The sequence below is a fragment of the Channa argus genome, chromosome 11, assembly GCF_033026475.1.
Source record: "Channa argus isolate prfri chromosome 11, Channa argus male v1.0, whole genome shotgun sequence".
NCBI lineage: Eukaryota > Metazoa > Chordata > Actinopteri > Anabantiformes > Channidae > Channa > Channa argus.
The window spans coordinates 23,094,263-23,108,433 of NC_090207.1; the positions used below are offsets into that span (position 1 = coordinate 23,094,263).

Below are 14,171 nucleotides of genomic sequence, written 5' to 3' on the forward strand. Positions count from 1 at the left end.
GGTTCTTCTCCGACAAGGATCGGGACCAAGGCCAGCGACACTGCACGCTGCACCTTCACATCACACAGGCCAGACACGAATTTTTACCTCCAGAGACTGAGCAGTGATTGGTGGTGGTTCGGCCTGTTTCAGGTTGAAACTTACAAACTCATCAAAAGCAAACTCACGAGGAAGCTATCTATGTACTTCATACCAGTGTCAACTTTATGCCTCATGATCACACAAACTAAAGTGATTTATTTACTTTATTCAGCTCACGGGTATCCAGTTTAATATTATATTGCAGGAGCGTATATGAGGCTAAGATGATCTGGGAGTGCAAGAATCAGGCCCTCATAAAATGTCTCATCCCGCATTCCAATATTGCGGAGGTTGAGCAAAAAACGCAGCTTGATGCAGACTGCAGCACCAAAACACACTGTGGCGCACAGCTTTGCTCATCGATCCCATTTGTCGTTTTGCTGTGACAGCAAAGAAGAACTGCAACGACACTGGACATCGTGCACCAAGGTAACATGAGACAGTCTAGTGGGAAAATAAATGTGTAAGGCAAAAAAGATTACAGGTGTGATTTTATGATCTGATTGTGTTCGCATGTTATTAGGTTCACACAAACTGTGAGTTAGTAACTGAGGGAAAAGTTGATCTGCACAGGCTACAATAAAGCCCCTATGAAACCTGCTCTTTATTTGGAGTTGTGTTGATGCCTGAGTTATAAGACAGACAAGAGGAGCTGCATGAGTGAATTCGTGTCTCCCCAGAGGGCGGAGGCTTTGTGCAAAAGGTTGCAGGTTTCCCCTCGTCTTCTGTTGCCGCTGCGTCAAATGATGCGCCATCGCCTTCTCTATAAAAGCACCTGTCCTGGCCAGACATCACTCGCATCTCACTTTCTGTCTCTTTCTCTCACACACACGCTCACTCTCACATACTCCGGAACTTCACACATACACAAGCTCCTGTTCAGAGCACCAGGGTGAATCAAACATGAGTTACTCCAGCGACATTTACAGCAGCAGCTCCTATCGGAAGATTTTCGGAGATGCCCCCCGGTCCGGCCGTGTGGGTCTGGGCGGCAGCAGCCCGTCCCGCCTGCACTCTGCGGGTTACCGCAGCAGCCACCGCACCTATGGTGCCCCGTCCGTGGTGTCCTCCACCACCTACCGCAGGACAGCGGCACCCGGCCGCGTCTTCTCCTCCATGCAGGACTCCGTGATGGACCTGACCCAGTCCACCGCGGTCACCAACGAGCTGAAGATCATCCGCACCAACGAGAAGGAGCAGCTGCAGGGCCTCAACGACCGCTTCGTGTCCTTCATTGAGAAAGTGCACAACCTGGAGCAGCAGAACAAGGTCCTGGAAGCAGAGGTCACAATGCTGCGGCAGCGCAACAGCGAGCCCTCGCGCCTGCACGAGCTCTATGAGCAGGAGATCCGCGAGCTGCGGGCGCGCGTGGAGGAACTGACGCACGAGAAAAGCCAGATGCACCTTGACTGTGTGCAGATGAACGACACGCTGGAGCGCGTGCGGGAGAAGCTGGAGGAGGAGACCAGGCTGCGCGAGGAAGCGGAGAACACCCTGAAAGGCTATCGGAAGGACGTGGACGACGCCACCTTGGCCCGCCTGGAGCTGGAGAAGAAAGTGGAGGCTCTGCTGGACGAGATTGCCTTCCTCAGGAAAGTTCATGAGGAGGAGCTGCAGGAGCTGCAGGCGTCTCTGCAGGCCACAGAGGTACGGTACACATCCCATACAGGCTCATACAGGTGGTGCTTGTGTTCGCTTCTCAAATTTGCCACAAACACTCCCACAAACTCGGCTGTGTGTTTTCATTGCCATGTACAGAACCCTTCATGTTATATGAAGCAATAAAGGACACAGACAAATAATATACCTACAGTATAAAAGAGGCAACTCACTGACTGATTTTCCAGTGGCACTGATGAGATACTATTTTCTGTATCCTCTAAAGGCTTGAAACACCTCTCAGAGTCCCATAATGGCGCTAATATTAAGATGGAATAACTACAGTGGTAATAATAGACCCACATATTCGATATTACAACTGTATTAGTAAGTTTCTCTCGGTATTACAGGAATTCGGTGACCTGCTGCCAGAGTAGGTTGGTATTTCTTGTTACACATTAAGTCTTGCTGCGTACTCTTCAAACTGGAACTGCGCACTGGATAATTGATGGCACTGCAGTTCTGTTTCAGCACCACGAGCTGACCCCCCCTCCCCCACTTTCAAATAGGGGTGGTCTCGAGCATCTCTGCAGCGTCCCGCGCGCTGCCTCACGCCAACGCTAACTTTAAGAAAGAGCTCATGTCTGTGAGAATAGGACCGTGTCTTTTTTTAAATCTCAAGTATAAGTAGAAAGTTTTAGAAAGTGTGTGGCAAACCTGCGACAATATGACAATAAGTATGCTGTTACAGTTATGTCGCTTAATAAAAAAAATAATCTGAAGGAAAAATCTATCATTGCAAACCTCACGGTCCTGTGAACTCCATTATTGGGGGTAATAGTGGGGTTCTCACTGAAAGAGGTGAGGGGACACTGCAGGGGGAGGAGGGACAGAAAAAATGCGGATAGTCCAGGGGTGTGGTCTTCCCAAAGGGAATAGGGGGCTCATAGCCTTTGGTACAGCCAGCATTTTATTTGTATATTTCATTTAAAAAAAGCACAACAATCTCATCAACAAAGTCATGAATTACTACATTGGAAGGTTCTATTTGCTTCACAAATAGAAGCTCCAGGTATTACTGTGATTTTTTTTAATTTTTTTGTGGCTGCATTTTTTCTGTATTAGAGCCCATTACCCGTTTGTTGCAATTGGAGCAAACTAAAAAGTCGAGGAAAAACTTTCCCTTTAGAGTGAAAAATGGCTACAGAGAACCGTCAATGTGTGTGTAATCTCTGAGCAGGATCAGTCGACTGAGAGAGGAGCAGTAAGTCATGCAATAGAATGATGGTCACCGGGTAGATTTCTCCTGGGATTCTCCTCCCTACTGGGAATCCTATTGCTATGTAAGCTATTGACAGCACAGATTTTTCTAAAAGCCTGACTCAGCAGTCCATTCATCAGCCCTGCAGTGGTCATGAAATAAAACAAAAACACTTATACTTATATGTACTGTATATTTCAGTAGTCTAGCAGCGCATTATTACAACTCCCAAAAAGAGATTCATTTAACACAGCTGTGGGTAACAATGAAAAAAAGATTTTGCCTTGAGGTGGTTAAAGTAAGCATGTACATACATGGTCACGCTAATTTCATTTCTGAGATTGCATTTTGTGAAAAACACATAAAAAAAGTCCCTGAGACCGGATTTCATTAGTATCAGTTTTTGTTTAACTATCCAACGTTGCTTAAAAATGTTAGTGTGTTTGAGTATATTTAAATACAGTCACTGTTTAAAGAACAATTCAACAACTGCCCACACAGACAAGCTCTGGTATTTAGACTTTTCTGGTCAAAAGCCTGCTTTTCTAACTCTTTCAGCTCATTGGTTTTAGCCACTTTAATAACATTGCCGCATTCATTTACAAATTAAATTTATAACAGCATGTCTACAAATGACAAACACTTAAAATAAACATCGTTCTTCTGTCCTACATCCAGGTGTCAGTGGAGATGGACATGAGCAAACCGGACCTGGCTGCTGCCCTGAAGGACATCCGGGCTCAGTACGAGAACCTGTCAGCCAAAAACCAGGCCCAGGCAGAAGACTGGTACCGCTCCAAGTTTGTCAGCATGACCGAAGCAGCTGCCTCCAACCACGATGCTATCAAGCACTCAAAAGAGGAGCTAAGTGAGTACCGCAGGCAGGTGCAGGCCCGCACCCTGGAGATCGAGGCCCTCAGGGGCCACAATGAGGCTTTAGAGAGGCAGATTGCAGAGATGGAGGATCGCCATAACAATGAAATTGGAGAAATGCAGGTACGTACATGAAATATCATTGTGAGATTTTGATTTTTTTAAAATTGATTTCATCTATTTAAAATGTATTTAATAAGATGAGTCCCACTGAGGTGGGAAACCTAATTTGCAAGGAAAAGATAAAACAAACAGTTTGCATGTTTGTGTGTGTGTGTGTGTGTAGGATACCATTCAGCAGATGGAGGCTGCCCTGCGCAGCACTAAAGGAGAAATGTCTCGTCACCTGCGTGAATACCAGGACCTGCTGAACGTCAAAATGGCATTGGACATTGAGATTGCTGCCTACAGGTTTGCCACATTAAAATATGTAAAGCAGTAATCACTTTGAATAAGGTGTTTTTACTTTGTAAAATAGCCATTCAATATTTTAACTATTCATGCTAAAGGTCCAGTGTGTAACTTTTTTAAATCGGTTTTATTAGGGAGATGCTCTCCAACTGATTGTGGAGAGCTGCTCTCAATGCCTCCCATAACTAACACTCACAGAGCTGCACTAGCAGTAGTGCAGATGAGATTTCTTTAAAAACAATTTTTGGATTACATTTCTGCCAATCAAAGAAGAACAATTATTTCCACCTTATTAGTACGTTTTGCATTTAGTGTAATTTCGCTACTATGGCTGTACAGATCAGGTTTTTTTTAGAGACAAGATTTTAGCTGACGTTTTTCTATAAATATCTTGAAAATATAAACTTTTTGGGAAAATGAAACAGAATGAGCTTCACTTCACTCAACAGCAAGTATATTTAGACTGAAACATTTATTGTGTTTCTGGCCTAGTTTGTGAGACATTGCATAGAGTGTAACTGCAACGTCCACAGTCTGTGGACTGTAACATGATAGATAAAGGGAAGCGATACAAGGTGAAAACATCTACATCAGCAAGAGTGATAATGCTCAGGGCAAATACATTGATTGATTGATTGATTCCAGTGACACTAGATCCCTCAGGACAAATTCAATGAGATAATAATTGTAATAGTAACATCATCTCTTGTCCCTATTTCTTTCTGTACAGGAAGCTGCTGGAGGGCGAGGAGTGCCGCCTCAGCTCTGTTGGTGGAGCCATGGTCCAATCCGGCTACCCTGGCTTCTCCTATATGTCTGCTCGCAGCTACACCCTTGGAGCTTATAGGAAGACTAGCGCCAAGCCTGAGGAGGAGGAGGCAGAAGAGGAGCAGAAGGAGGAGGAAGAGGAGGAGGAAGGTGGAGAAGAGGGAGAGGAGGAGGCTGAGGAGGGAGAAGAGGGAGAGGAGGGAGAGGAAGGAGATGATCAGGAAGAAGGCGAGGGGGAGGGAGAGGAGGAAGAGGAAGAGGAGGGGGAGAAGCCTAAAGAGAAAGAGGAGAAAGAGAAGAAGGAGAGCTCTACTGACAAGAGCACAAAGAGCTAAACTGCTGGTGTGTCGTCCTCTTCATCATCACCAGTGTCACAACCCATTTCCCACCAGTCACTTTCCAGATTCTACATATTCCACATGCCAAACACTTCTGTGTTTTTCTGTCTCTGTTTGCTCTGTAACTCAGTGGTTAGTCCAAATTTAGTTAGAAGGAAAAGGAGCTTTAGAAAGGAACAGAAACATTACAATACCATAAAATACCAGGAGACTTTGAATCATTTACATACTCTTCAGGATTTTACATCACATAAGTAAAGAAATCTATAGCATGATGCCACAATGTTTCACAAGTTGGATAAAGGGGATGATTTTCCTCCCCAAAACAGTAAAATGTGCCATTAATGATTAACATTCACATTAAGAGCAATCAATACCTTGAAGAAAGACGAATGTCAGCACACTTTAAGAAAAAGGCACACAACGTGATGAAAGAGAAACAGCCAGTCCAACTTTTACGGTGCTATTTGATTTTTACATATAAAAGTTGGGGAGTTTCTGTAAGTAAAGATTTTCTCACAGAACAAAGCTCCACCAGCTCTTTCCTGAATGTCAGCCTGGCACTCAGACAAGCTGAAAGGGAAGTTAAAGCTTCTGTTAGAACTATACGTCAGAACCCACACGTTACACAGCAGGTGAATGCTTTTCACTCCCCGGGTTTCTTCCACTCTTTTCCGTTACTCTCCACTTGCATCTCATCCCACCATGACAAAATGAAATGTACCACCAACCGTTCAAGCACTTGTTACATCTTCTTTCACTCACTGCAGTGTCACAGCATAGCAATAATGGCAATGTGGAGTTGAGGAAACCTTATATATACAGATGGGTTTGGAGGGTGGGTGGATTTTTCAGTAGCTGGTAAGGAGTGCTGCAGCTCCTGAGGAAGTGCATCCCTGGGAATGAAAAATACAGAGATTAAATCGCTGCTATATATCATTTTTCTGGAAAATTATTGAAACCCTTTGATTGATTCATTTGTCAAGGATTTTTATCAGCCATCTCACCTGTCAGAATTCAACATTTACCTGCAAGTCTCCTTCCTCCTTTTCTTTGCCGTAGTTTTTACAGACATTTCTTTTCTCCCCACACAAAGTCGGTGATGCTTTTGTTTAATTTAACTGGTAACAAGAAACAAGGTGAAGGTGAGCACGGGTGTCAGTGTGGCACTGACAGCCCTCAGCTCTATGCAGAGGGGCAGATGCCACTGGGGTATGGTTTTATGGTACTGAAATGCTTCTAAGGGCTAATTGCACCATAACCCCTTCTATTACTTCACCCTGAACTGTTTGAATCACTGGTTATAGTTTCAAGCCCTTTACTTTTTCTTTCTGACAAATGAATCGAACAAAGGGGATGAATGCATGGCCTGAATCTTGGAGATTGAATATCGGCTGGATGGGATCGACTTTTGCTTGTTGTGTGTTCAATTAAAAACTTGCCTTAACCATGACTGAAAATTTAAATGAAACATGTTTTCACCTGCATCTCACTTATTGCTGGGGAGGCTAAGGAGTGCTAACACTTTCCAGGCCGTTCTGCTATACAACTGTGACCGTATGTACTGCTCATGCAGTGATATTTCTCTCAATGCCAAATAAAGACATTTATTAACCAAAGGCTGAGTACGTCAATGTGTTTTAAATCTCACGGCACAGGACAGATTGTAAATGGGTTTAAATTAATATGTTACTCTGCTTTAATGTGATTTGAGGTAAATGCTACATTTTTATAATATGCAGTTTTCAATGTGACAGCTGTTCATATGTAAAGATATGAGCGTATTAATAAGAAATGGCTTGACACCAGATGATCAGATCATTAGGTTTAAATAATATTTTGCTAAATTGAATTAGCACTTGCAACAGACATAAATAAAGACCATGGGTTCAGATGTTTTATGATTTGACAAATATATTTATGGGCTGCTGAGCTAGTGTAAAGAGTAGATGTGCAAGGTTTATATAAAACAATAAAGGTCTGTGTGTGTGTGTGTGTGTGTGTGTGTGTGTGTGTGTGTGTGTGTGTGTGTGTGTGTGTGTGTGTAAAAGCACGGGGGGGGGGGTTGGTTGGTGTAGGAGTGGAATCTATTAGCATTCAGAGCTGATTTAATGGAGTTATGAAATATGATAATGTTGGTCTTTACAGAAAAGGACACTCCAACATGATGATTAAGTTGCAGGGAAAACAACAACAACAACAAAACATCTAGGTATTTATTATTTAAATACTCCATATTTATGTTTGTTCTATACAGTACATTAAATAATTTCCTGCAGCACTGATTATGCACAAGGCCATTAAAGATGTAGTTTTTCAGATATGACCCAACAGCAGCCTATGCAGCCAAAACAAGCAGTGGATGCATCCAGTGATAAACACAGTTTTACATTCTGTTATTAGTGTTTTCAAAATGATGTTTGAAATGCTTTCATCGTTTACAGTACAACAGACTCAAAGTGCTCTCAGCTTTTGTGCTTTAAAGCGTCGAACACATTCACTGTAATTAACCATCCTACCAATTCAAAAAGTCAACTAAAAAAAGTTGCCATTGCAAAGTGCAGATTCTGTTTTGGCTTGTGTGGGAACTGTCCAGAAAATGCGACATCAGAATGGAGTTTTTTTCTAATGAGAAAAATAATAAGTTCTTCATCTGTTGAAGACAATACAGCTGAGCTGCATGGTGCATGTAATGTTTTGAGTTGATATATCAGTAAATGAGTACCTTTGTCTGTGGAGAGTCTCCATTATCCAGGTCATAGCTAAAGCTGCTGCTCAGTGGGAACTGGAATTGCTTATTAGTAGTAGATAGTTTGAATCCATGGAAAACTCTACTTGGAGTTAGAACCATTGAAGCCTTTCAGATAAGAGGGGAAAACATTTTCAGGAACCTCTAGCAAGTAAAGTTTCCACTGAGTAGCACTTTTGACATGCGGTATCATCCCATCTACTGTCGGCAACAAATCTCCAAATGTAGCAGTGCAGCAGTGTTGTGCTATAACATCCTTTTCCTAAACTGGTATGTACACTTCTTCTGTTTTCACTGTGCATCCATTACAGTGCACCGTGGTCAGCTGAGCCCACCAGAACTGCAGGAAGGGGTCTACTAGGCAAGCTTGGAAAGCCACTGGGGGCAGAGGCTACGGCACTACTATGGGTTGTGACACAGTCCAAACAGATTTTGCTTCCCATTGTTAAGTGGAATTTGCCTCTGGCGGTGCAAGTGACCTGCTTTCACTTTACTCAGAGTTAAATGTGACTGAATCATAAATTATAATACAGTGATATCAAGCGAGGGAGTGGGACTGCGCTTCTCTATAGGAAATGATGTTTGCACTGGGAAAATGTATAAGCAGAGGCTACAGTGATTGTAACAGCTACACTCAGGGCTCACGCAGGATGAGTTTGATAAAACACTGTATACTTCATAACTTTATGCAGTGCTGTAAGCCAGTTTAACCCCACACGTAATGTTAACATCCCCACCCATGTTGTTTATTGTCGCTTCCAAATTGTGGTCTCACAACATGAGTCAATTTGGCAGGTTACTACTTCCACAGTGGGTGCTGGGGTGGGTCCTGCCACACCTAAGGGGCACTTAAAAACGCTGGTGAGCAGAGAATAATGCATCACAATGGGCAGAGTTGGACAGCCAATTAGAGCAGTGCCTCCTGCCATGACAAGGGGAAATATGGTGCAGTCAAACCACAACCTGCTGGGTGAAATTGATATGCATGCTGTGGCTAAATGCAGGGGACAGAAAGCAGTTCAGAAAGTTGTAAACTAAACAGTGTTTTATCAAAAGTCATTATCATTAATCTAGAATTTACTGAAATGTGTATGAATAATTGTTCAATTACTGGTAAGCTGTGTTTTGTAATAACTCGCATCACTGATTTGGGGTACACTGAGACATGGCTGGATACTTTATTTTGGTCTGGCTGCACCCTCGTCCCTGAAAGTAAAACAGTTTTACTGTGTTTTTCTTCTTGTAATTTAATTAAGTAGTCAGAGGCTACTGAAATCCAGCTTTGGTGCATTGGCCTGTCTGTCATGTGACTGTCTTTTGTAGGACTTACAGTAGCAGTGAGGTGAGCGTCTCCTTAAAAGCAAAGAGTCAGCACAATTGCGGATCCTGAAATAGAATAAGCTAAATGGAATCCAGCCATCACTGATTTTATTTTGTGCACTTGTGCAGTTCCTGTCATATTTAAAAAAAAACTTCTGTGGAAAAAACCTGCTGATGTATCAGTTACCACTAATGTAAGTGAGTTGAAGGCTCTGTTCTTTGCTCATAGGCACATTGACAGCATTGGCTATTTGAGGGGTGTCTTCTTATTCAGGTTAATCTCCACATCAGAAATACACACTGTGTTGTTGGTTCCTCAGCCTTCAGGCTACAGTCGATTCCTTCTCATAAATGGGAGCAGCTGTATAATGTTAGCTGGGTGTTATCGTCAGCTCATCTCAGTATCTTCCTTTCCACAGCCAGAGGTGAAGGATGGGGCAGAGCTAAGATGGATGGCAGTTCCCCGCCAGCACAGCTGTCACCAGCAACAACTTCATCACCACCTGAGTCTGTTCATTTCCCTGCTCACAGGCTGTAGGCGTGTAAGTGTGTGTGTGTGTGTGTGGTAGGGAAGAGAAACACAGTGGGTAAAAAACATTATCAGCACTAACAGACAATCAATAAAAGTGTCAGAAAAGCCAGAGGAAAACAGCAAGGACAAATGTTTTTTACTACAGTATTAGATGATAAGGAGCACAACTGAGGTTCAAAAAAAGAGAATGCAACGAGATACAGCAAAGGAAAGAGCTGCTGCAAAATCTTTCCCGAGTGTGGTCGGCACAATCAATAAGACATAGAGACAGATAACTACAACCCTATATTAGAGATAAGGATATTGAACAGCATCTTTGTACTGAGTTTAAGTGCAAATTTGTATTTCTTTCTCTCTCTATCTCTCTTTCTCTTTCACACACACACAACAATCAATCTATAGTTGCAGTATCAGATTACTTTTTCCAAGTATGATTGAAGGATTTAGCACCTAAAACCAACTACTTCAGATGGTTATTAGCACCATTGGCCAGTTGGTGCCTGCTCCACATGCAGGCAGGCTTCAAATTGGGTGATAAAACACACTAAGTCACATGATAGTTATTTACTAAACATAATGTTTTACCTGAACGTTACATCCAAACATTTACAAAATGTAACACGAGGAGCAGAGCCATATCCTGAAATATTGCTATAGTCAACACTACATATCAAAGAGTATCCGATGATTAAAGCAAAGAGCTATGAGACGAAGTGTTTCTGTTTCATGAGATTCAATTGGAAGATAGAACTGACTCAAGGAAAATGACAGAAATGAAATGAAACGATATGCTCTTCACATTAGTTGGTTTATTAAAAACTGCAAATTAAAAAAAAAGCTCCGCTGACTGAAGGCTGGTGGTGGGTTATATTTTCATATTTACCATTTCCCAAGAGACAGAGATATGTCAGACAGAGTCAGAATGTCAGAGTGGAACTATTCCTTTAATAGTTTCAAATAAAACTGTGGCGTAAACAGCACCAATGTAAAAGGTTACTTTTGAAGCACGACAGGTAAACAGAAACCAAACAGGTGAACTCAGGGACACTGTGACACTGCTGTTGGGAGACAGGTGTCATCGTCTGATTGATGGGGCCTGTTTACCAACGCCTGCTTACAGTGGTTAGAGAATTTTCCTGCCTTACTGTTGTTGGGTTGGAGTTCTGTTGTTGACTTTCTGTCAGACTGTGAAAAGCATTGCCACAAAACATCAGGGCTTCTGCCACTTTGGGAGTATGACTGGACCTGAATTAGTAGATTTTGCATAGAGCCATTGGAAAACCGTATTATTGTGCTTTCTTTAAATTACTGGTGTAATTTCTCCAAGTAGGGTCCCTTTTCTTCACCTTTCGTCCTTCCCATCTCCATCCAATTTTAGTATTGCAAATCATTTTTTAGCCAAACAAAACGCATGCAGTTAAACCATCCTGACCACTGCAGCAGTCAGACGACATCATCACAAGATGATGAGGCACAGATCCCCCCAATAGTTAATACACCTTGACTTTTTGTTACAAGTATAAAAGAGCACACTCCTGAAGCTTAGCATTGATGGGTCTCGTCTGAAGTAAAATGCTCCATTTCTGAATAGTGCTAAAATACTCTTTAATGTTTTAGTGGGGCGGCTGTAGCTCAGATGGTAAAGGCAGTCGTCTACGAACCAAAGGGTCAGTGGTTTGATCCTCGGCCCCGGCTATATGTCGAAGTGTCGCTGGGCAAGACACTGAAGCGCTAACAGCCCATTCCCCTCCCCAGCTGTGCAGTGCAGGTCCAAGCCCGGTAGAAATTGGGGAGGGTTGTGTCAGGAAGGGCATCTGGCGTTAAAAAATAAATAAATAAACTGTTCCAAATCAACATGTGGACAATGATCCGCTGTGGAGACCCTGAACTTATGGGATAATAAGCCGAAAGGACAAAAAAAAAAAAAAAACTAAAACAAAACAAAAAAAACTCTTTCATGTTTCTTTAAAACAGCTCAATACCTCAGTTGCTGTCTGCCTGCTCTCTGTGCTTTCTGGAGCTTAATGATTGATGCTCTATCTTTCCTAAGTGACACCAGGAGAGTTAAGACTTGACAGGGACCACTGCAGCAATCACACAGGGATCAGGGTCAGGGGGCAGATTAAATAAAAATTCAAGAATCAGATCAGTCCCACAGCTCTGCAGGCCTGTGACCGGCCTGGCCGGCCCTGTGGAGTTGTCCTTGATTTTGTGAGTATGCTGAGCTCTGCTGTCAGCAGATTCTGTTGTTGTGGAGGTGCATACATAATTGATCCGTTCTCCCCTCCTCTTCATCCTCCTCCACTGCCCTCCTGGGACCCTTTGAGATAAAGTAATAAATTCTCAGCTTCAGCATTTAACAACCACCCTGCACTGTTCTTGTTGCTGCGAGTCCAAAAGTAATTACAGTATATTTCCTCTTTTAAGTGAGTTAAACACAGAGAGCCTGGCAAACACACTCGTCGGTGACCTTGCCGTGGCAAATACTGACGTCCTGAGTGGTGAGGTGGTTCTAGTGGTTTTACAAGTGAAGTATATAATAATATCTCCGTTTGCTCAAGCTAAGAATAAACCTTTTATAAGGGACGCTGTAAAATTAGCTTTTAGCTAAGAAAAACATTTTAATATGCTGCTTTTTGTTGGCTTTATATTGTTCCCCAGCTCCTTTTCTGTTCAAGCATCACTTTTTTCAGTCATTTCATTCACTGCTTCTCTCTGTCTTGTCCTTTCCCTTTATGTCTCACCCCATCTCTTTCTCGATGTCTCTCTCTCCTTCGCCCCCCTCTCTCTCTCCCAGTAATTTCATTGCTATATATAGACTTCTGCATTGCAGATGTCCCAGTGCCCCGCAGTTTTGGAGGAGCTGCTGAAGAGCTCCAGCCAAAATTTCTTCTGCCTGAAACACACAGAACACAGACAACAGAAGCAGCAGACTGACTGTGCACCACAGGTATGACAGTTACAGCCTGACAGAAGTGGACATGGTATCGAAGTACATGTGCAGTCTGCTGAGCAGCACAGCTCAACAATGTCAGAGGCTTCAAACTGCAGCAAGGATGAAGTGCCGCCAACAGAACAGAGTCAGAAACACTGCAGTCATAATCCTTTGGTGGGTGGGTATGTTAGTGAGTGGAATGGTTTCCTTGTTGTCAAGCTAATGTTTTTGAAACATTTACCTCCTGTTGTCTTTTTTGCTCTAACAGAACTGCTCTGTCATTGCTCCATTTTTTTTAGAAGCTGTGTTTTTAGAATGTTTTTAAACCACAGTGAATAATCACATTTCCAAAAACAGCAATAATAATATGTCATGTTTCTTCCAAAATACTATTTCTTTTTTTGTGCAAGTCATACAAAATGTAATTAATTATTTGGATGGTGGTTGGGCATAAATAACTTATTAATACTTAATACCTTAATACCAAATAGTTTTTGTAAACAGCAACAGATTAAACTAAATAATTTAAATATGATATATAGAGACTTAATGTAAAGTATAATAAAGTAAAGTTTAATAAATATAGAAAATATTTTTTAAAAGGCCAATAAGATATTAACATCAGGTTCATTATTGAATCTTAACAATATGTAATAGAAAAATTCTTCATTCTTTTCAGTTAAAACAACATTACAATAATGGGACAATGTAGGTAAAATGGAAGTTAATGAAGTAATTCAGGTGAGATATCTACAGCAATGACTAATTTTCATCGAATATACACCATCAGTCACAACATTAAGACCACCTGGTGGACTATAATATATATTAATATATATATTAATTATATAATATTTTATTAATTACTGTACATGTTTTGCCACATTGTTTTCTTAGTGGAGTACTTTTATTTCTTTACTTGAAGTAAAATGCAGATACTCTCATTTTATTTGACTAATAGATTTAAAGTGGTACTTCTAGGAGAGACTTTCTTTAGGCCAATACTGCTCAGAATGGCCATCTTGAATCTTGTCCTCCATGACAATATTAGAACCACTAGTATTAATATCCATCCATTATCTTTAACATCCATTATCATTATCTTACTTAGGGTTGCGGGGAGCCGATCCCAGCTGCCACTGGTTAGAGAGGTAGGGTTCAGGAGGCACAGGTACAGGTCACCAGTCTATTTTTAGGCCCCACACAGAGACATACAGACACAGACAGACAGGTCATTAATACTCACACAGCCACAGACAATTTAAAGTCACCAAATAACCTAACACGCATGTGTTTGGACTGTG

At 42.0% G+C, this 14,171-nt stretch overlaps 1 protein-coding gene across 1 annotated transcript; it reads left to right on the top strand.

The window, feature by feature from the left end:
• The first annotated feature begins 692 nt into the window (after positions 1-692).
• neff1 (neuronal intermediate filament family member 1) lies at positions 693-6,953 on the top strand. Its single transcript, XM_067520222.1, has 4 exons — positions 693-1,728; positions 3,620-3,937; positions 4,101-4,225; positions 4,956-6,953. Exons 1-4 carry the CDS (start codon positions 985-987, stop codon positions 5,326-5,328), a joined length of 1,560 nt encoding a protein of 519 aa, XP_067376323.1. The 5' UTR covers positions 693-984; the 3' UTR covers positions 5,329-6,953.
• The last annotated feature ends 7,218 nt before the right edge of the window (positions 6,954-14,171 follow it).

Bases quoted from the DNA above. Each gene is read 5' to 3' on its own strand.
- neff1 (XM_067520222.1), top strand. From the start codon at position 985: ATGAGTTACTCCAGCGACATTTACAGCAGCAGCTCCTATCGGAAGATT. The intron at 1,729-3,619 runs GTACGGTACACA...TCCTACATCCAG, and splicing joins CGTCTCTGCAGGCCACAGAG to GTGTCAGTGGAGATGGACAT. The intron at 4,226-4,955 runs GTTTGCCACATT...CTTTCTGTACAG, and splicing joins ATTGAGATTGCTGCCTACAG to GAAGCTGCTGGAGGGCGAGG.